The 24004-nt window shown below is 39.6% G+C and overlaps 1 protein-coding gene across 5 annotated transcripts in view; it reads right to left on the reverse strand.

The window, feature by feature from the left end:
- Positions 1-23647, reverse strand: part of tcf3a (transcription factor 3a) — a 28159-nt gene extending 4512 nt beyond the window's left edge. Inside the window, exons 1-18 of one of the 5 annotated variants that reach the window (XM_084911895.1) lie at positions 23078-23647; positions 19602-19701; positions 19124-19196; positions 11361-11434; positions 10765-10840; positions 10061-10101; positions 9805-9940; positions 9389-9438; positions 7934-8033; positions 7374-7510; positions 7101-7251; positions 6925-6983; positions 6723-6801; positions 3966-4042; positions 3690-3860; positions 3443-3554; positions 1357-1486; positions 1072-1140 (exon numbers count right to left, since the gene is read on the reverse strand). In XM_084911895.1, coding sequence (XP_084768021.1) covers positions 1072-1140; positions 1357-1486; positions 3443-3554; positions 3690-3860; positions 3966-4042; positions 6723-6801; positions 6925-6983; positions 7101-7251; positions 7374-7510; positions 7934-8033; positions 9389-9438; positions 9805-9940; positions 10061-10101; positions 10765-10840; positions 11361-11434; positions 19124-19196; positions 19602-19655 — 1589 coding nt within the window. In that variant the 5' untranslated portion in view covers positions 19656-19701; positions 23078-23647. The other 4 variants (XM_084911893.1, XM_084911891.1, XM_084911892.1 and 1 more) reach the window with 4 other exon arrangements.
- Positions 23648-24004: the final 357 nt, after the last annotated feature.

Genomic DNA, 24004 nt, shown 5'->3' on the forward strand with positions numbered 1-24004 from the left:
CAGCAGAATGAGAGAAGTTATGGCAAGTGAGACAGAAAAGGAGAGAGAGGAAGCAACACCCTGTGCCGAAATGCACTACGCAGAAAGACACAGAAGAAACACACAATGAGATACACTGAAGGTGTCATGTTAAATACATCAGCAGCGGGAGATGTATTTATCGGAATGAGAGGAAGAGTAGGTCGCGGTTGGCATCTGTAAAGAAAATAAAAGGGGAGGGGAGAATGACTGGCGAAACGATTCCTTTTTATTTTACACAGTAAAGCAAAGCTAGAGACTTAAATGCTTGAAAGAGCAACACACGCAGCACAAAAACAGTGCTACAAAGGTGGGTTAATACACAGCACAGAGCCCTGCTTGCATGCTGTAAAGGACACTGTGAGAGATTAAAGACATTAAAATGCTGAAATAACTTAATAGGTGAATAAAAGCATAATGAGACAATAGCAAAAAAAAAAAAAAAAAAAAAAAAAAAAAAAAAGCAGACAAAAGTTGTTAATGTTGTCCAAAAATGAAGCAGACAGACATGTAAGCACTTTCTCTGAAACAAGCAACTAGCTTTGAGGCTTTGCAGAACACACAGCAGTCCTGTGTGTGTTACAGGAAAATTAAACTTTTACGATTTATTGGAGAATGGGCTTGTCTTAAAAACAGCCAGACAGCTTGACTTGCTACTCACATGTCCTTTCTTATTGGCCATTTTAGGAAATGGTGCATAAAGACTAACGTTTAAAACCAGTCGGTATGTTTAAGACTGTGGATGGAGTAACAACCATCCCAACAAGATGGCTTTAATATTAGAATAGTAGGACATGAAGCTGGAAAGTGAAGCCATATGGATGTTTTATTTTATAAAGATGCCCTTCCCCTCCACTTCCTTCCTCCTTGGACACCCACTGACCTCGAACTTGCTGCTCCAGGTTGAGTATAATGTTAACAGCCTGTTGCAGTATGATCAGTTTGGTTTGTGGTTTCTCATTGTTCAGATGGAGCTGACACATGCGGCCCAGCTCCTTAAAAGCCTCGTTGATGTCCCGCACACGTAGCCGTTCGCGGGTGTTGTTTGCCAACCTCCGCACTTTCTCCCGCTCAGCCTTAATCTCCACTGGTAGATCTTCATCGTCATCCTCCTCATCCAGACTAGTGAGGAGTCATGGTAGAGGAGGAGGTAGGAAACAACAGTATGGGTACAGTTCACTTGTTGTACATCTGATATAAGACACTATCGCTAAAGCTAAAAAGCTTTACCAGTAAGTAACAACTAGACTGAGTCCCTGTCAAATTTACAATACAGAGTGAGATTTAACAAACAGGATTACATGCATTAATAAAAATAAGGTTTAAGATTCTGTGCACCTTGTTCGAGAGCGGTTCTTCATTTCTTTTTTCTCATCTTCCGACTTGTCTGTCATGGAGCAGTTCTCATCGTCGTCCTTCAGCTCTTGTTTGATACCAGCGGCGGGGCGATTTATGTTACCAGGTAGGCCTACACACAGTCCAGAAACAAAAGTTACTGAGGAACAATATTTTTATAAAACACTGAAAGAAACAATACACAGTCAAAAAGAGGTGTAGTATTTGATTGATTGATTGAATCTTTATTTTGAACATGTTGAAAAAGTACAACAAAATAGAATTAAAAGAGACAAATGAACAAAGCAAAACAAAAGGAAAACGAGCAACCACAACTCCAAATAACGTTCATGTTCAAAAAGGAGCAGGAAGAAGCATAAGCTTATTTAATCCCACCCCTTTTCCACTATCTAGTATCAATAGAATACCTCCTTGCAATTACATTATATGTTATGTGTAATTTTTTTTTTTTAATATATATATACATATATGTTTCTATCTATCCATACATACGTATATACACATACGCACATATACACATTTTCAATAACCCCATTAACACCTCAAGGATACACAACCTACAAATATATATATATACCCATACCAGCATACCCGTGCACCCGCACACACATGAAAATGTTAGACAAGAACACCCTATCAAATCTCTACCTTTTCCCTGTACCCTGTAAAAACCATATCCTTAAACCGCTTTTTAAACTGCGCCATGCTTGGACATTGCTTCATATCTTTACTTAGTCTGTTCCACAGCTTCACTCCACACACAGAGATGCAAAAACTTTTTAATGTTGTACGGATACGAGGATGTTTTAAATTTAATTCCCCTCAAATTGTATCCCCGTTCCCTTTTAGAAAACATTTTTAGAATATTGTCAGGAAGCAGGTTATTTATTGCTTTATATATAATTTGTGCAGTGAGAAAATGAACCAGATCTGTGAATTTTAGAATTTTTGATTTTAAGAATAGTGGATTTGTATGATCTCTGTAACCAGTTTTATGGATTATCCTTATGGCCCTTTTTTGTAATATAAAGATTGATGATAGCGAACATTTGTAAGTATTGCCCCAAACCTCTGCACAGTAATTCAAATACGGTGCAATCAGGGAACAATAGAGAATGTGGAGTGATTTGTGGTCCAGAATGTGTTTTACTTTACTCAAGATTGAGACACTTCTTGAAATTTTGTTATGTATATGATTTATATGAGACTTCCAGTTTAATTTATCATCTATAATCACACCAAGAAACTTATGTTCAAGTACTCTTTCAATTTCCACACCATCTAAATGAATCTGCACTTGTGCATTTCTAAGGGAATTCCCAAATAAGATAATTTTAGTTTTACTTAGATTTAGCGATAGTTTGTTCCTGTTAAACCATTTTTTAATTTTGCACATTTCTGAAGTAATTGTATCCAGCAGCTCCTTTAGATTCCCCCCAGAACAAAAAATATTTGTGTCATCTGCAAATAATACTAATTTTAATATATCAGATGCCTTACAAATATCATTTATATAAATAATAAATAATTTTGGACCCAGTACAGAGCCTTGTGGAACACCACAAGCAATGTCCAAGCATGATGAGGAATGGACACCCAGCTTCACAAATTGTTTCCTGTCACTTAAATAATTTTTCACCCATTGCAGTACAACCCCCCTGATCCCGTACCGTTCCAGTTTATTAATTAATATGTCATGATTGATTGTGTCGAATGCTTTCTTGAGATCCAGAAATACTCCAGCTGCATACTGTTTCTGATCTATAGCATTTGTAATCTCCTCAATTGATTCGATTAATGCCAGAGATGTTGATCTTTTTGATCTGAATCCATATTGACTGTCAGAGAGTAATTTATATTTATCTAAGAATTTGTCTAATCGTTTATTAAACAGGTTTTCTAGGATTTTGGAGAATTGTGGTAGTAAAGAAACAGGCCTGTAATTTGTGAAGTGGCGTCTATCCCCGGTTTTATACAGCGGCACAACTTTAGCTATTTTCATTTTGTTTGGCAGTATTAGAAGACATGCTGTACAAAACAGGAAGACACCATGAAAAGAAAGTCGCACCTGTAAAGCCTTCATGCTGAGAGCCTGGTGGCACAGATGCAGAGCCATGGTGCCCATGCAAAAGTCCCCCACTAGATGGCAGACTAGCAGAGTCCTCGTGGTGACCAGACACCTTGAAACAGAAATTAATCTTAATACTGGCATAACAGTAGCAAAAATGGGCATACCACTTTCGCTATGTACTTTGGAATTAAACTAAAATATTACATTTCTTCAGCTTTTCTTTCACACTATTCATGAATCTCACCATTCCCTGCAGGCGACTGGGAAGTCCGGCTGCACTGCCAGCGGTAACCAACAAGCCTGGCGGTAACCCTAAGCCCGACTGCAGCAGGCCATGAATTTCAGCAAGTCCTGGCCCGCTAGCGTGACGCTGAAGAACATTGATGGCTTCATCCAGGTGGTCCTCCATTTTACTCTGTAACAGAGAAAGAAGAACAGTGGAATGATGAGGCAAGACGAGGCATAAAGGGTTGTACAACTCTAATCTCTGACAAAAATGAAGAGTGAAAAACCTACTCACCATAGACTGAATTCCCCCATCAAAGTTAGGTGAAGGTGTGGCCTGACCAGAGGATCGAGTCCACTGGGATGCAGAGCCTGAGAAACAAAAATCACAAGGTTATTCAGAAAAAAAGCCCTACAATTTGTAGTAGTCAGCGGGAAGTTTTCTCTCTTATTATTGATGCACCTGGGGTCCTTTAAAGTAAGTAACGAGTAACAGTCTCCATACAATGTTTAGCTACATGTTATGCTTGTCTTGCATAAAGGCCTATTAGGTTTACCTTTAGAGATATTCATATGTAGAGAAAATATTTTGCATCACTGTGCAAACAGTCGTGTCCTCATGCTAAAGTTTTATCCTGTCTTAGATGGTTATGTTCTCTTTTCTGTTAACATCAGGAAATATGTTCGTATACTCTTGAAAACGGGACAAAAAAAAAAAAAAAAAAAAAAAGAAAAGAAAAGAAAAAAGCAGTGACGCATTGAACACATTCCTTGCAGCTTTGGCCTTTCAGTCGAAGGTTAACGCTGATCTTTCCCGAGTTCAATGCGCAACATGAAAACAACGTTGAACACAAGAACAGGAAGTCCTGATACGCCCCTACACAGCCCCGATTTCAACACCACTGAGCCAGTATGCGACTGAAGACGCAGCTTAAATCTGCAGTATAACTGTGGCAAGTTCGCAAGATGCTTCAACAACCTAGATGCAAAGCATCACATACAAAGAGATTTTTGCACAATACATACGTTTGATTTCATTTAGCACGTGTTTAGTGACTCAAAGCTAAATTATCAAAGTCAACTTGTTTAGCATCTTCTTTACCTTCTCCAACTGTGTTTATCATCATGGTGAATGTCGTTAATCAGGCTTTTAAATATTCTAGTATTTGTTCTCCACAACGAGCCATGATGCAGACATGCAGATAGGAACAGACCCATAGGTCCAAAATTGAAGTTCTGTTAACGTCACTGTCATGTGACAGTGGCCAAGTGAAAATAACATGCATACTTAAGATTGCATTTCATATGTTAGGTTTTTAAGTTGTGTGCCACTTAAACTACTTTTGTTGTTAGATTTTTCATTTTTGCCCACTAAAGTTGTTTTGGGTTATTCCCAAGAGGAAATTTTTTTACTTGTCTAATGTAAATACAATTATAACTCATTTGATGTTTACATTTTATTGCATTATTCTCACTTCTATCTATACTGTAGAACCAATTTGCAAGTTACATAGTTTAATTTGACAACTAGTCCCAAAAAGCACTATTAGCTAAAATGTTGATCCATAACATGTACTGCTACCCACTAGGAATGCAAAAGCCACCATCCCCACCTTTTTCCGCCTCCATAACGTCAGACTGCTGAACAAACAACAAGCACGATCTGAACTCACTGTTCAAACAGTTGTTAATTTTAACAACATGGCTCATGTGTAATATCGTCTCTTAAGTGTAATGGCCAATAACAGATCGCAGTTCACCATGGTTATTATTAGTCATTTAAGTGCAATCTATGTTTAAATGGCCAAAATTCAAAAGAAATGCAGACATTTCTAGTGAATAAGGTAACACAGACTCACTGCCTTCACTGTAAGTGGACCAATCATGTTCATTGTCATGTGTGGCCAACCATCCACTGCTGAGAAACTGAGAAAAACCGGGCTGTAATTTTCTGAAACTCAACACGTGAAACTGCTGTAATGTGAAAGAGACATCAAGTAAATGTGAAGATATAGATACAATAGATATGGAATGGTATTGAGTATAAACTTATTAAAATTTTCAAAGAAATTTCTCTGTCCAATATAATCTAATACGTATCACTTTTATTACTTTGCTTCTTAATTCAACAGAAGTGTTGATGAATTAGGTGGTGATGAGCTCATGCATGGACTGAACGCATATACAAATAAGGAAGCGACCCACCCTCTTTTTATTTTTACGGTATTTTCCCTTCCTCTCTCATAAGCTATATTTGGCTGGTGTATGTGTGTGAGAAAGATCAAGTGAAGGTTAAGCTGTGAATGGGGTAGTTATATCACCCCAATTACAGTACGTCCAGAGAAAATATCCCTGTTTGTGGCAGAAACACCTGCATTTACAGCAAGGGTTTAATAAAATATGAAAAAAATAGTGTTAAGGGTTTGGTGAATAACTGAACCATTCCTTACTACCAACGCGCAGCCAAATCTGATGACCTAAATGTCAAGATAATCTTGGATGCCAAACTTATCTCAGTTCTATGTTTGTACAGTGCCAATGCAAGAAAAAGGCCTTCATGAACTCAATGACACGTGGCAAAAGTTCACGAGCTAAGATTACTCCCATCTATGTTTCTAACTTGAACTGGTAATCAACAGTACTCCACATTAAAAAAGTCCAGCAGGTCACAAGATATATCCAAGGTAGCATTTTAGTTTTCCATGTAATGTAAGAAATGAGAAGTATTGGAATCTATTGACGGCACTGAAACAGTTCATGGCTTAACTTAACACAAGAAAGTTAACATCCCTTTTTACACAAAATTAAAGGCTTGAACAATATGCATTACTTCCATGTTTAACCCAACAGATGGAGTTGCACTGTCACTTTAAACTGTTCATGCATCGCCATAGTGAAAACAACAGGTTTTTCAAAGTATGTATCATGGCCTTGCGGGGTAGCACAGGAAAGAACAAATACATGGTTTGAACAAACAAAGCTACAAAACAGCCAGCTGAGGCCCAGCTGACCTTGAGGCCTCAGGATTAAAGGACTACAGTCACTGACTTACCTGATAAAGCCTGAGGAGAGCCAGAGGGAGTTGAAGGGGACGGAGGGAAAGTGTTGCTGTTTGGGTCTGAAGGATAGATCTGGACACAGAATTTTGTTTTTTTAATTTACTGAAATGCAATATAATAATTTATATGTATTATAAAACAGAGCAATCATGTTTAATATTTAAAACTATGTGATTATAATATGTTGTTCCTTACAGATGCCAAAGCTTTTCCAATCTCGTCACCTGAACTTCCGGGTATCGCACCCCGATTTGCTAAATGGAGGGGGGAGCGGAGTAATAATCATCAATTAGGATAGCAGATAATTTAAATTAAGACAACACCAGCATTTTTCAAAAATAAAATAAAAGAGCACACATTAAAGGATTTACCCATAATGGTTTCGCTGCCAGTGATGGGGGGTGTGTGGCTGGGGACTCCAAAGCTGCTGGAGCCAGAGTGGAAGCCAGCAGGATGAGCCCCGCTCACTTCACTGGCATGCAGGGGGTAATTTTGAGGAGCGAGGGGCAGTGGCTGCCGTTTCTTGAAAGCAAACACACAAAACCATTTAAAAAGAGAAGCAGACAGAAGCTCCTAATGATGCATTTGTCTCAATGTGTATTGTTGACCTCATCAACAAACCTAAGTGTGACTGCAGAGCTTACCAGTCTGTCTTGGGGGTTGATGGCAGTAAAGGGACCATGCTGGCTCAGATGGGGGGAGTTGCCCAGCATGGCAGAATAACCAGGCTGAACCATCGACCCGGCAGAGCCCCATGGGTCGGAGGGCGGGTGGAGGCCTTCTGTCAGGGGACATCCAGCAGAGTGAGGGGGGGGAAGCAAGAAGGGCGAGAGAAAACCAGCCACAAGAGATAAAAGGACAATGAAGGCTACATATGAGACATGTCACATTACTGTGATCACTTCATTCAACCGTGATGCACCATTCAACACCCCGGCACCACAGCGTGTTTACTGGCATACAGTGACAGCATCTACAGTTCATCTGGACATCCAGACGAATATAGCAGACAACTAATTTCCCTGCTGTAAAAGCTATGAAGGAAAATAAAGGATATTTGTTTTCTACATAGGTGAGCGATTCACCTCTCAGTTCACAAAAACCTTATGAAAGTGTTTAGGTCAGGCTGAACTTTTCAACTCAACACAAAGAAAGGGGGGGGGGGGGGGGGGGGGGGATTTCAAAACATGTTGTTTCAACTGACCTTGCATGAAGAATGGTGGTGGGTAGACGTTTCCTGTCTTGGAGCCTGTGTAGCAAGCATTGTCTCTGTTAAAATCCTCCCCTGAGGCTGATGTATAAACCTACCAAAAAAACAAAAACAAAACAAAAACACAGCTTAGCTCAATCCTTGAATGCTCAGTGTGATAAAGCTAAGTAACTGCTAAATTATATGGTGACTTGTTGCAAGCATGGCATGCAGTAACTTAATTTACATTTGTCTTAAAACACTTAAAGTGGGTTTGCTCAAACTTCATCTGGAAAATTCTCTGAACATAATTCTGTAGATAAGCAAAACTATGTTCTTAAAAATAACTTTGTCTGGGGTATTTGAAACATCAAAACTGAAATAACATATGCAGTAGGTACCTGATTACAGCCCTTAAAAGTATGGGTTCAATCCAAGGTTAGAATCTATTTTTTCTATCTGGTTTTACTACTTAAATTGAATAAACAGAGGATTACAACATTTTTACAGGCATGAGCACAGAGCGGTGTGTGTACTGAATGAATCATGCCGGCACTTTTATGGGCCCTGTCCACCATTTTTACATATTAACCTGTTAAACAGAAACATGCTGAGAATAGTTTACAGACAGGACGGGACGATGTGACCATATAATGGAAGCTTCAGCTGGATTTGGTACATGTTTATGATGGCACCTCAACTTTCTCAATCAAGGCCATTCTTTGTAAATTCAAGTATCAAACTGTGTCTGAAAGTCTCAAATCCAAATGGACTGAAGTTTTCTTCTATAATTTGATTACACAGAGAAAAGGGAGAGAAAAAAGTGGGGAGAGGAGAAGAGGGAACAGAGAGATGCACTCCTAATTACTGAACCATCTGCCGTATCCTGGATGGCGGCCAACTTCTCTGGCAGCTGGGATAGAGGGAAGGGGGAGGGAGGGAGAAAGAAAGGGGAGGGCTGTTGTTTGCGGGTGATGGCGGTGGAGGGGGAAGGAGAGAGAGCTGGCGTGGGGTGGGGTGGGGTGGGGTGGAGGGTAGAGAAAATGAGGAAATAGGGTGCCCAGAGAGGGAGAGTGGGAGGAAAAAAATGAGGAGGAGTAAGAAGCATCAAACCCCAGTATGAATTCTCTTCAGTGATCTAACGAGTATACTTGGCAGCGGGAAAGAAATGTGGTCATAAAGTAAAGGGCCTACAAATACAACACACTATAAATACATACTGCAAATGAGGGACTGGGTGAATGAGTGGCTTTTTTCCGATTCCTTTTTTTACTTGGTGGTGCAGATGCGCAGCTGTAAGAGCTGGAAGTCCTGTACTGCAGCTTTTACACTGCTCTGCAAGCCAAGGAGCGGCTTCAGATGCCAAATGGAATGTGAAAAAGGGCGTAAAGCATTAAAACATGGGCTCGCATGGAGTGAATGCAAGGGCTGAGATACAGTATGGGGCTGAAGTATGGATGAAGTACTCACAGAGGAGGGCAGGCCAGGGGGCACCTTCCTGATCTTTTTTGCCTGTGATTCTGTGGGGAGGCAGACAGGAGGGGAAATCATATCAGCCAGCTTACACAAAAAGACCTTATTGCACAATCGAAGATTCTTCCTGCCGAATTGATCCATCAATCTGCATTTGTTACTGCTCATTAATGTCTAATCTAAAGATAATGAAGGTGATGTTATTGGCCAATTTTCTTCCCTGGGAGCTCAGGATTTTCATTTTCTCTCACTAAGAAGAAGTGAGATTTTTCAGACACTTTTTAAAAACCTCAACAGGAGAAGTGATTGTACACACAACCTTAAAATAGATCAGAACAAGACGATAAATGTGACAGAAGATTCGGTTTCTAAGCGTTCAACACCCTGCCTGAAATAATGATTTGCACTATTACCTATGGGGTCCTGTGAGGGTCTCCTCCGAGGGTTGCTCCCTGTATAGGAGGGATAAAACTGAGAGTTTGGCTTCGTGCCAGATGGAGAGAGGGCATCAGGACTGGGTATGGGTATCTCACTGGTCATGAAGCCCGGCTACAGAGTGCAAAATATGAGACGTAAATTAAAAAGAAAGAAAGAAAACTGACCAAGAGTCAAAATTTGTGAAAAGAAGCTTCAGCGAATGGGGATAAAGCACCATTCAAATTTATTTACCTGCATTCCAAGTGACGAGTATGGTCCTCGTTCTGCCTTCCCTGTTGAGGGGAAATTACATGAAATCAGGTTAAGGTTCTAAAAATGTAGAGGGTATTTTTACGTTAAATTACACACTGTCTATCCCCTTTTCTCTATTTGTATGTGAGTATATATGAAGACTTGCGGTATTTATGGCCGCGGACAGCAAAAAGAAAAAAGACAAATTGGCCCATTATAAATGCTTCGGGGGCAATTGTGCTCACAAACACCCCCCTCCTTTGCCAGTTAACAGAGGGGAGCTATAGGCCAATGTAATCCCAAGGGACAGCCTTGTTTGTGCATGGGTGCCCTTTACACTCCGCACCCCTCCCACACTGAACACACAAACAAACCCTTCCTCCACATCCTCCCCACTACCCTACTCACACTTCATCCATTAAAAACCTTTTGCCTTAAACTGATATGTTAGTGTCCAACCTAAGAATAGCTGCTCTGTCCCCCAAACAACTCCTCGTTCTGATTCAGTCACACTACCCATTCATATAAACTTGTGTTTTTCCAGTCAGTGTTCTTCCATAATTAAGTACGATTATTATCATCATCATGATCATCAACATTTGCCTCACACTTCCCCGACTGTCTTTGGTTTGTAAAATGGACAATGTGAAAGTTGTGGTGTCCACGCTTCAATGCCTTATTCAGTTTAGTTAACAAGTCCTTACCAACGATCCCTGATTCAAATATGGGAGCAGAAGCCATGGCCTCTTGTTCACTGTAAAGGCCTTCTTCTCCATAACCCTGAGGGAAAGAAAACAAAAGGTATTAGGAATAGAAACACAAATAAATAAAGACCAAAGCTACCATATAAGAAAATAAACTCCTGCAGATAAAAGTAGAGTATTCTGCGAAAGTATTTCAAGCTCCCAGCTCATGGGCCTAAGAAAGACCCCTTGCTGGGCCTAAAGATTTGAGAATTTTTGTTTATTTTTTCAATCTCAGATAAAAGCTGATGCAGCTTATGAGTCTACTGCTACTCTCAAGCTTAACAGCTTCACTGCTAGAAACCCTGAATACAGTTCTACAGCACTGTAGAGTACTCCAGTACTGTTGTACTGACCTTTTATAAGGTGTGAAAAAAGTCATAAAAAGCTTCAGAATTAATATGTAACACCATGCTGGACTTTACAGATCAGTTCTGACATCGTTTAAATTCACTTAATTTAGGCTGTTCACATTATTGAGAACGGCAGGAACCTGGGCTGTAACATTAAGGGTTTTTTTTTTTTTTCTTAATGCAATAAGTGAAAATGAGCCATACCCTTCCCTGGTTGAAAGATGGACTGTTTTGTTCCCCTGTTCCCCAGGGACTGGACCCATTCCTCTCATCTATACCTGCAAGACAAAGCACTGGGTTAGCTATTAGCCACTAAATTCTTGTCACAGGTTTACAGTGTCACTTTGCAAAGAAATGTCTAACTGGCGAACTTGCTTTGATACAAGTTTTTCAGGCAGCTCAAAGTAACCTCCGCCGAGGAGCTTCACTTCGCAGCTCACACAGAGACAGCATAGTGACAGTGCTGTCACATAGCGTGGATATGAGCTGTAGGAAGTTTGAATAATTAACACCCAGTGTGAGGCTCCCAGAATCATCTTCGACATTCTTCATTCTCCCACTCCACTCTTTTACATTTTCCATGGCAACAGTCATTCATAGCTCATCTATTCTCACCCACTTGGCCTACACCTTCGTCTTAACACAGACTCAAGGTCTCAATCTTGCACAAATTGCACAAGTCATCCCTGGCCGGAGCACCTCAGCGTTCAAAGAGGTGAATGTGTTTGAAAGGGGTGATTTTAAGGATTGGTGAAGCAGAAATTCCTGCCTGTCCCCTTGCTCTCAATCTCCTCTCGTACCGCAACACGGCATCTCTGGGGGGGGGAAGCTGAAGCTTAATTGCGTACTGATTTACATAATTGTGCATATTAATGAAGCACAGGTCTATGAATATTCATATTTTTGTTTTGTTGTCTAATTAAAAAGCGGAGGGGGGAGAGGGGGGCTAGAATCATGACAGGATCAGCAGTACGGCAGAGTGATGGGTCCACTTTGCCGAGAGCTGCTAGATTGCTGTGACAACTGTGATCTATACAAACAGCAGCAGCAGAATAGGAGATGAAGGAGAAAATGTCTTGTCCCCTCTCTATGGCTGGCTGTCACTCTTCATGTCAATCAAAGATGATAAAGAAAATGTGTAAAAGAATTACTATTGCTGTAAATCATCAGTGTCCACAATAGAGAAGAAAAGGCTTCAATTCAGTGTTTTCTATTTTACACTGTTGTGGATAACAAGTGCATTTCTGAAAATATTTTTTAAAAATGAAATAAATACACTGCAACTATTTAAAGAATCAAATTTCCACTTCACGGATTCAGCATATTAGAATGAAATGTGGCTTTACAGAGCAGTGGAGTATTTCAGCTGCTTTATTTGACCGATCGACATGAATACTGCACATTCAGAATCACGCACCACACCTATCTCGCTAATTAGCAGGACATTAATACGTGGCACCTACTCTTCTTCGACAGGAATAGAAATAGCAAGGTAGAAGAAAGAGAAACCTGATTTGTAATGGTCAATCTACAATCTTTATTTTTTTTCGATGGTATTATTTACCAAGTGGTCTGTTTTTCCACACTGCCGCATTGCTTTAACAAAAAAACAAAACTACTTTAATGTGTTGTCCATGCTTTCCTACTCTTACTAATTTAGGCAAAAGAGTGATTGATAGTGACACAATTTAAATAAAATTCACTGGACCATTGTGTATCTCAGAGGTTCAGCTTATTTTGTTAACCTAAAAACTGCTTGGCAGACAAAGAACAGCTGCGAACTGATTTTGAAAACAGATTTCCTGGACTGTGAATATACTCAGCCACTTATTCAGCTATTTGTGCAAGTTGACATTTTACATTTGCTTTGTCAAATTGCATTTCATCAACTATATATAACTGTGTTTTAATTAAGCTACATGTTATAAGTTGTGTTTAACTTTTAATTTTTAGCTGCTGTAATGACGTTCATGACGTTATGTTCTTTTTAATTTGTTTACACTTTCATCAAACTTTGATATCCAATTTAGCTCGATGTATATTTCATGTTTTTGTTATTGTTAAGGCTCTAATCAACCCCACCGCGTTGTGACGGGTGAGGTTAATTAGTGCTGTGCTTTTGAAAGTATTAATTTACACTAGGGATGCACCGATACCACTTTTTTGGAAACGAGTACGAGTACGAGTACTTGCATTTCAGTACTCGCCGATACCGATACAGAGTACTTAATAAAAACATGATTTAAATTTACAGGTAACAGCTTTAGTCCTATAATTTAACAAAAAACAAACAAACAAGGGACTAGTTTGGAATTAAGAACATTTATTTAAAATGAAAAGCATGTTGTATGCAACATATTACAGAATAAATAATTATAAAAAACAAAATTTTATTTTAAATTTGTTCGTCTGTTTCTCTGTTTAGAAGTCTCACTAGCACAGTCACAGCTGGGATTACATCAGAGGCTAGTGCGTCGTAGCTGCTCACTTTTTTAGTTGGTTCCTCAAAGGGGGCGAGGATGGCAACAGTCGTCTCCATAAGAGCCCATTGGTGAGCGGTGAGATAGTCAGTGGGGGACTGGAGCATGTAATACGTGCTGTTCCAGCGCGTCGGTACGTCCTGCTGCAGTCTCTTTATTGGCTGGTTGAGCTGTCCCTGAATGTCCTCGAGGCGGGAGTAGGCTAAGGCGGAATGTTTAAAATGCCCAACTATTTTCTGTCCCACTGCTATAGCATCAGCTATGCTCCTCTGTGCTAATAAGCATGGGTAAATAAGCGTGGGTAAACTCTTTGTACTCGTTGTCGTGTTTTTGGTGCTTGATTAAATTGCTTGTGTTAAATGCGCTACCTTTTGAGCCTCCTCTGGACAATTTCGCTGAGCACAATTTGCAGTCCACCTTTGTTTTTGCGTCTTCGTTCACTTTGAAATAGTTCCACACGGCTGACTTGTCTCGCCTCCCCTTCTCCCCGCTCTGAGCTGCAGCCGGGGCCTGGGGGCGGGCACTCGGGGCCTGTGATTAACCCCTTACATGCCGCTCAAACATAGACAGGTCTCAGACCGCGGTATCGGTCCCCGGTATCGGGGGACTTTTAACGAGTACGAGTACTTTAGAAAATGTGGTATCGAGGCCGATACCCGATACCAGTATCGGTATCGGTGCATCCCTAATTTACACTGTCACTGTTGCCATGTTTGTCCATAAATGCTGCAACTAAACAGGAGGCAACGCTCATTTCACACTCTCTCTATGTAACGTACATACTAATATTTCTACACATCTCTGCAGCAAAAACAAAACAAAACCCCACAAACATTTAGGATCATGTGACCATATGTTCAACAAAATCCATGTGGAGAAACTGTGGTTTAGACTGTGCTAGAAGACCTTCTAGCAAGATAACTAAAACCTCTCATGGGGTTTGATTTTCAGAAACCTCTAGAAATCCTGTCATTTTAGAAGACCTGTGTAAGGTAGCTGTCCTTCTAGGCACTTACTGGGATTAACACATGTTGTAATTGATGGTAAAAGCAAATTTAACAGCATCAGGTGATGATGTCAAGAGTCAAAAGTAAAAAAAAAAAAAAAAAAAAATCAATGAAAAAAAAATCAATAAATTAAAACGTAAATAAATGCACCTTTTTTATTAAAAAAAAAAAAAAGAAAAAGAAAAGAAAAGAAGAAGAAATGCTACCTTTTCAAAACAGCTTGATTTTTGTTCCTGCCACGCTGCTGCTTCCCAATGGTTTTCTCCAACCTCAGCATATTATGCAAAACACACACCTGTCCTGATTTTTGCCACTATATAGTAAGTAAAAGGTTTGTGACCTGATATTTACAGGGCATTACATAATTTAATTATGCAAGTTAATATAACTTACTAAAAACCAGAATCAGTCCCCCAATTAAACATTTTAGAGAAGTTATTTAAAAAGTAATCAAATCTGTTGCACTGCTTTGATGAAGTAATTCAAATAGTGACATTACTTATTATAATGAACTACTACCATTTCAAAAGAATTTTACTATCAATGCAATAAAAATGAATGAAATTAATCTGATTCAGAAAAACTGTGATGTCTGGTTATTTTCTCAAATGTATATCATCTTGTTTTCATGCGGGATTCTTGTGTCATTTCATATGGACAGATAAATCTGTGTACTTACTCTATATTTAAAGGAATTCAACAGTCATAACCCTGTTTAAATATGTAAAAACCACAGAATGTGACCCTCTCTCTGACAAAAGCACATACTGGATGTATTTCTATTCTCCTCCTCACTACCTCCAACAGCGCTTTCATGTTTCTGACAAATCATTTTTTTGTAATGTGTTACTCATCTACATCCTCCTTTTCGGAAATTATGCTCATCCAGCTCTATAGGAAAATTTAGAGTGCTTTAACAGATAAAAATGATCAAACTGCCAACACTGCAAGAAACCTCATCATACATAAACATCCACAGGATTTTGAGCAATTGTGTGGCTACGAATTAAAAAAAAAAAAAGGACAAAATTATATAGCTCTCTACAGACCACATTTCCGCTAACGCCATTTGAAGTGCTACAATCGTGAGAAAATAATGAGTAGCGCGCTATTCAGACAAATTACCACAACTGGAAAGAGAAAACGAAGAGAAGGGTGAGTAACATCAGACAAAGTCTCTGGAGAACCCCAATGCACTTCTCCTCCCAGCATGCAACGCCCCTTTAAGCATGGCTAGTCTATAATTACACAGGAAGAAAGACACTGGAAACAGACAGCCAGCCTGAGTCATAGGCTTCATGAGCAAAACCCAGGCACATACATTGACCAAACTTGCAGACATGTCTTCGTTTTTACAGGAACACTGCCCCAGGCACCTATAACTGAGTGCGCCATTTGTCTACACAACTTCTTCCTTCCCTCGGCAAAGTGAGTCACACAGACACAAAGCATGATGTCAGATAAATCTCAAGAGAGTGAACACTGTTAATGAAATACTGAACAATGTACAATAGCAAAGCTCTGACTGTTTTTAAGCTGTGAGCCACCGACAACTTCTCAAACACAACACAATCCACCCTATCCCACTACCATATAGTGCTTTGATAACATTAAAATGTCTTCTGAAACCAGGTGATGTTTTGGGGTTTTTTTAAACAATTTTAACAGCAATATGTGCCAGGGATTAAAATGTTAAAGATCAAATCTGCTTCCCACTCTGTGGCACCTGGAATAGCCTCCAAGTTGGATAAGTGGGTAAGAAAATGTACTGGCAGATGGATGGATTTAACTTGTGACTTTCAGTATCTGAGAATCACGAACACGTTTGAAAAATGAAACATTTCATGCAAATTTTTTTTACCTCCTTCTCTTCTGCATTTCTCTCCAAAGTTTAAAAATATATTTTAGGATTCTCAGTTTCCAGCAACCAAAAAAATGAAAGTGCACTGAGAAAAAAAAATGAGTGAAAGGGCTTTAACGGACATAAGACCATAGCAGACACATTATCAGTGTTGAAGCATCTAAAAAGGGAGGCTCCCCACAGCCCCACATGTTAAACTTCCACATACCCCAAACCTAAATCAGACTGGGGGGGAAAAGGCATCTAACGAACTCCATAAAGAAAACAAACAGCAGCTGCTCCACACAAAAGAACAGTCTGAGTAAGCTGGGTTGCAAAAGAAATCATATTTAGTTGTACTGTTAAGTTTTAAACAGCACTACTACTAATGATACTGCTTATTGGCTGGGTGTTTTACCAGTACCTTTTTTGTTTTGGAGTTTTATTTTCTTATCTCAACTGTACAAATCATGGATCTTATCACTGAATCTGCTTAAGCTCTAAGTGCTCTGAAAACGAAACCGTGGCTATCAGAATGACAAGTGATGACATGATTATATCAGACCGAATTCAGAAACACCCAATCAGCTGCCTTCTGTTAATCATTAAGCCATGAAACCAAACACTACATACATGGGTCACTGAGAGATGAACTAAGAGCCAGGCAGATGAAAACCATGCATTCCTCATCCCTGTATATGATGCATTTAGACCATGTTTCCATAGACTGTTCATGTCCCCCACTGAACGTTTTACTTGCTGAACTTGTGTGTTTGGTACCCAGTGCTGCCACTGCTCTTTGCGCAGAACAGCTTTCTTCTGAATTAGGAATAGCATACGCCATGATTTCTCCAGTACAGAGAAGAAAAATTGTTTAGCACTGCTGCCTGTTTACTACTAGGTTTTGGTACCCATCCCTAATCCCCAAAAGTCAGAAAACAGTACAATTTAGTACTACATAAAAAAAAAGAAAAAAGAAAACAATGTAGGAAATAAAGCTTTCATTCTAAAAATGAAATGCAAGGATCTTTTAACACACTGAGATACACAAACAACAACAAAGAATGTGTCTCATTTCCTGATTAGAGGAAACAATCAATCTGCGCAACAGTATTTTGGCCTGTTGCAGAAACATGGTCGGTTTAGTATAGGTCTCTGTGGCTAGGCTGATGGTGGCAGAACTCGTAACATCACTGACATGACACGATTTCAGGAAGTCATTTCATCGTACAAAGAAGAAGAAGAAAAAAAATAAAACACACACACACACACACACACACACACACAGCCAATTTCTCCAGAAGTCACACTCTCTTAGACTGACAAGATTTGATCAAATTTTTAAGCTTTCAAATGTGTACTTTTAAACTTTGGAACAATGTTTCCCTCTTTCTTCTAAATTTGATGCCACACTAAGCTAACTACCTAACAACAACAACAAGAACAGTATAGATCATATGATTTAACAGCAGAAAGAACATAACACTGTGCCCCAGATATACATCAGTAACCCTTTGATAGCGTCTCACAAGTTCAACCAGTGTAAGCAAAGGATATTGATTTAACCCTGTTTTTGTCATGCCAAGAATCACTATGATCAACTTGAAATCCCGTCTTTAAATTGCTAAAGTTTGTCACCTTGCTGTATCTGCTTTTAAGCCAACACTGATGTGCAACCTTGTTGATACGCTGGTTTTGCTAGGCTTTTAAGAGTGAAGCAAAGCAAAAGTAAAAACAAACTAATGTCAGGGGATAATGAAAATGAATCCTGTTATATCTCCTCTTTAGTTCTGGCCCACAAGTTAACAACTGCCTTAGCTCCATCTATGACACTGATTGTTTGCCCACTCATACTGAATGACAACTGCTGTTCCTTATCAATCAACTTGATGAAGTATATCCCAGGCAGGCCTACTGTAGGAAATACACATACAGATAAATGTTCAAAGCAATGTCATAGGCATCTCTGAGGCTCTTTTTTACACTGCAAGCAACACATGCGTCTTAATGTTGACTGCAAGTGTCCGCCTGGTGGGGTTGCTGATTGGGACAGATAATAGATCTAGGTGAAAATGAGTTATGTGGAGAAGAAAAGTAGGGTGCAAGATTGCAGGACAAGGGAATACACTTTTTCACAGACTAAGCACAGGAGATTAATTGGGCTGCTTCCACCACCCCCACCCTCTGCCTTTGTCCTTAAGTGACTGAATGGCAACAGCTGAGAAGGTGAGGATGAGGAAGTGTAAGGGAGATGATGTTTGTTCTGCATAATGTAAAATAAGATGACAATTGTTCCTGAAGTTCTCTCAAAAAGTCTGATCGAAAAACCGTTTAGAAGAAGCAAAGGTGAGAAGGAACTGTCTCCTATTCTATTTTAATTCAAAACACAAAGAGTGTGCGAAGGTCGGATACTGAAACTGGAAGAAGCCCCTCACTGGTTCAGATTACTGTCAGGAACTACTACAGTGCATAATAACAAAAAAAACCCCAATATTTCTCACTACCTTTAGCTGAGAGAAAAGATGAGAAGGGTATCAGTTGTTCAGTATTGGCATTTATATCATTATGTCTTTAAAGGAAATTTGACCTGAAACATAAGGCTCAGAGATAAAACAAATGTCTAAAAGATTTCTTTCTTACCTGAACCTCCAAATTTAGGGCTGTTGAGAGTTGTTGGCCGGTTTTTGCCATTTGAAACCGGAAGCTCAAACATCTGAAAGAGAGGAACAACACTGTAAACAAACCACTGGAATTCAGTGTAAGACTTTCCCTCCTCATTTGTGGGAAGGATAGTTAGGCAATAATTTATACTACCCTATCCTTTATCTTATCCTGTTTAACCAGCAGGTATGACAGGCATAAAGCAATCTCCACAATGCAGCTTTGCCTGACTAACACCACAAATTAAACAGACAACAAGAGTCTCATATAAAACCTGCTCATGTACCCGCTGCAGTCCTTCAATTCCTGCTCAAACATGAATGCCATACATACTTCAATCTACTTGACAACTGTTCAAAATCTGTTATGAAAGTTAAAATCTGCCATCTGTGAGAATATGATGAATTGTATGAGATGCTCACTCAACAAGTTCAAGCAATCTCTGGAGAAATCTTACCGCGGTAAAATCCAGCAAGTCGCTGAGCTCCTTGTCTGTTTCCACTGCAGCCATTCTCTGCTGCTGATCTTCACTTGGGCTTTTCAGTCTCAGCAAGCGACTACAAGCAAAGGTAAGGAGCGTGTAAGTTTATTTTGCCTCTTTGTTAGATGGTTAACTGTTCTGACAACTGGTGCTTTCTGCAATATCTAATCCAAAAATGGAGGCGAAATGGTCCAATTATAAAAACGTTACTTATATGAATATAGTAACCAGACAAAAATATTTACTGCTTATTACACTCAGCTCATATTTCCAGGAAATGTGATCATTTAGCTCGTTCACCTGTATAAATACGGTGTCATTTTCACCGTGCCATTCATCACTCCTAATGGTTAGGATGACGTGTTATTCCCCAATTAAAAAGCTGAGACATACAGATACAAAAAAAATGTTAGGATTTTAAATAAAATGTAATCTCAATCAGCAGAAATGATGTTTGTGTTTGTGTGTGTGTGTGTGTGTGTGTAAAAATGGCTGAGGCTGATCAAAACCTCTTTTTCTCTCTCTAAAAAAATAAAGTAACATCACAAAAATTCAGATATATGGATCTGCACTACAATGTCCATATGAAATAGATTTCTCGCACTGTAGTAATGCAGGCATCGTAAAAGCACTGAGGGAAGTCAATTAAACAGTATAGTGCAACGGTAGATATACATAAGCTGCAAATTCATCTGCTCTATATTTTTACCATTCAAATGCCACAAAGCAGGCGAGATACTGACCAAGTTATGAAAATCTCAACTTGGTAGGCCACATCTAACATGAGTGACCATGGTTGGCCACAGGCCACAGTGCACTTGTTGTCAGTCAGGCACTAAACTCAAACTCCTCCCTCCCACCTCAAAACCCAACATGTTTTAAGTTTTGTTTTCACTAAAATTTACAAAGTGGTAACACACTATTTTGGAGTCCTAAACAGTACCAGCCTATATCAAAGCAAATGCAGTCTGAGTGGGAAAAACACCTTGAGAAGTATCATTTCTACACACTGTGGACAAAGTCACAAACAAAAAGAAGAAAGAAAAATAGAAGAAGAAGAAGAAGAAGAAGAAATGCCACCTGGAGGAAATCACATCTTGATTTTGCGTCAGAGATGTTGATTAAATTCAGAGTTGACTCAGAGATCATTAGCGGTAAGCAAAAGTAAAGTATGGCTACAACAAACACAAATAACAAGCCTTTAGCAATCTTTAAAAACGATTGGCGGCAGTATGACTCTGACATAAAGACATTTTCAAGTTTTAAAACTTGCCACTTTAAAATATTTTGTACCAACGTACCCATTTGTACCTAAAAGCAACCTGAAGATATTTTGTAAAATTAAACAAGCCGTAATTAATTTATTAGTCCCAGCAACAGTAGAATTTTGGGTCCTTATTTGCCAACACTAATAACAGGTTATGTTAAAAGTACATACTGCAAACAGAACACTGAAATATCTGCACAGTGTAATACTGAATAAACTTCAGGAATTTTCAAATGACGACCACTGGGAGGCTGTCCTTATGTCTACAATCTACTGGGAGTGTTACATGTCAGGGTTTTTCCTGGTTTAAAATGGGCTGTGGGGGGTGACTAGGCACATAATCACCAATGGTGTTCATCTAAAGTAAGAGTTGATACCACCTTACTTAACAGAAAGTGCATTTTTCTGTTGTTTTTCCTTCCCCTGGATTATAAAAAATAAACCTAATTTTTTTAAGTTATTAAAATTAAAAATACATATCTATATTTTAATCACAGTACTGGTGATTTTCCTTCAGAGAGATGCCAAGACCTCCTTGGTGTGCCTCAAAATGTTTTTCGTTTCTTTTATTTAGCAATAAACCTGTATGTTTCGGTTATTTTCATAGTGCACTGAGTGAAGACAGCAATAGGATAAGTAAATACTAAAATTAGCAACAAAAGACAACAACAACAACAATAAGGCTAGGGTGGGATGTACACTTGCCGGCCTTTAATATAATTTGTAATATATTTTTCATTATGATTGATCTTTTTTCAAAAAAACCCCAACAAAAACATTTCAATGCCACGACTGAAGATTGGCTTTTATTCTAAACACTACACACCAGAAAAGGGGAAAGCCAGTTAATTTTAGTTATGCATGGCAACTACAACTGCACTGCCCAACCCATTAAAATATCAGTAATTTGAATACCACTGTCATATCCATTACAGCAGACTTGGAAATACTGCGAGTTACCCTAGTACTTTGTCAACAATAGATATTAACAATAAAGCCAATAAAACCTACATTACCCCGAAGTCAAGAGAAGATGCACACTAAATCTAACAATGGTGAAAGGCCGGATAAAAACTGACACAACAGCATTATGACTTACCAGTAGGGAGAAACTGTGGGTTCAGGAACAATGCGTTGACAGTATATAATCTAGCATTTTCTCTCAGTGAGCTGAGGTCAAAATGGGGGATAAGTGCTCAGCCCCTCCTAACAAATGGAAGTTGCATACGCTTGTCTTGAGCACCCCCACCTTTGGCCTGCCCATTTAGGTGTCAAGAAAAAAAGTTTTACGGCAGAAATAGCAATGCAAGTGGTGAAACCTGGCTTCACAAGAGAGCCATCGGCGGCTCATCGCTCGGTTAAAAATCCTGCGGGCCGTTTAAAAGGACTTAAAAACCTGTTGCCTGCCCTGACGTCGAGCAGCAGAATGAGACACTGATGCACACAAAGACTTGCCCCCCCCCCTTTCCTAAAGTTTCAGATGAATGGTAAAAACTTAAATAAAACAATAAGTAATGTAAAAACGCTATAAAATAATATCGGGGGGTTAACCATAAGCGGGGAAGAGAAACTAAAGCGTTTGGCGACCTTATCGCTGCTTCTTTGCTGTGGTTAACGGTTGAGAGGCTGAAGGGGGGATGAATAATACCCAAGTAATACTTTTTTTTTACTGGGGTGTTTTTACATACGTAGTTTTGTGGTTTATATAAGTGCCCCCGGATAAATTAATAAAACTTAAAATAAATGTATAAAATTCATTTCACTAAGCGCTGGAAATGTTTAGCATTTCCCACAAGTAGAGAAAAGCAGCCAACACCGCCTGTCTGCGTTAACGCTTCACGGCGAATGTTCGCGTCCGTAAACACCTCACACTACCAGTACATACAACAAAATCCCGGAGGAGCTCACTCAGTCTGGTCATATGCTAATGTGCGTTAACGTTATAGCTATTTGAAGTGAACAAAGAAGTCTTTTTCAGCCCACACAAGCCCCCGGCACTTACTAATAACAGTGCAAGTTCGCTCGGGCCGAAAAATCCAGGACCCCGCTTTTCCCGGCTGTGGCACTAACAGCACAACTTCAACGATGCGCTAAAAACTTGGTTATTACTCCGCTAACAACGTGAGGAACCGCTTCTGTTTGAAATGCATTTGCTTGTTATGAATGTATATTAGCACGCATTTACCTGAATTTAACAATGTGACATCCAACACGGAGAAATTAGCGGCTGGAGTACAAAAAGAGGAGGAAAAAAACAAAGTTAGGGATAGGATCCTTTCCCCGTGGTCCGGACTGTGGCTTGATGAAGATGAGGAAAGAGAATATGAAGCGCTCCTCTGTCGCCTCGACTCGCTGTCGTTTTTGTCACGAAGCTGAACACACGTGTGTCCCACGAACCATAACTCTTGTGTTACTCGGTTTCTTCAGTGTTAAAGAAACTGTAACCATTTCATTTTCCAAGTAGACATTTTAACACCCTCCACATTGTCGGTTCCAATGGAATATCACTCCGCAGCGCAGCCTGCGGGAGGACACTGACGCTATAACATCAGCGGTGTCCGATTTCAGCTAAAAAGGAAAAAAAAATCGAGCCAAGCATGCTTCAGTAGCGTTGTTGTGTACTGATGCAGCGTTGGTCGTACACACCGCAAAATGTCACCTTTTCGTAGCTGCGAACGAAACAGAAAAGGATCTGAGGACCAATTTGGAGGGGGTCTATGTGTACTGGCGGATGGGGACAGCGGAAAGCCTAACAGACTAGACGAGCAGAAGATGGAACGATAATATCGGAGGGAGGACCAATAGGATGCGAGGAAGTTTTGATTGGCATGTGGGCCGTCCAAATATGTTTCAATATCGACTTCAGGGGCTGTCTCATTTTGCCTATGGGCTTTCCTGCATTTTAATTTTGTTCTCAAATAGCGCCCGAGCTACGAAAAATGATCCCGAGTGTCAAACAGTTGAGGGAGTCCATCCTCACTAAAGGTAAACATGGGTGAGAATATAATAAAGTTTGTCTTAATTGGCCATGCTGTTTGAATTCGTGGCCTAAGACGCTAAGCTGCGGGGTGACCTTGCCATTAATTAATTGCAGTTATCACATATGCGTGAA

This window comes from Perissodus microlepis, chromosome 18 (assembly GCF_051167445.1).
Source record: "Perissodus microlepis isolate ML-2025 ecotype Zambia chromosome 18, ASM5116744v1, whole genome shotgun sequence".
NCBI classification, from domain to species: domain Eukaryota; kingdom Metazoa; phylum Chordata; class Actinopteri; order Cichliformes; family Cichlidae; genus Perissodus; species Perissodus microlepis.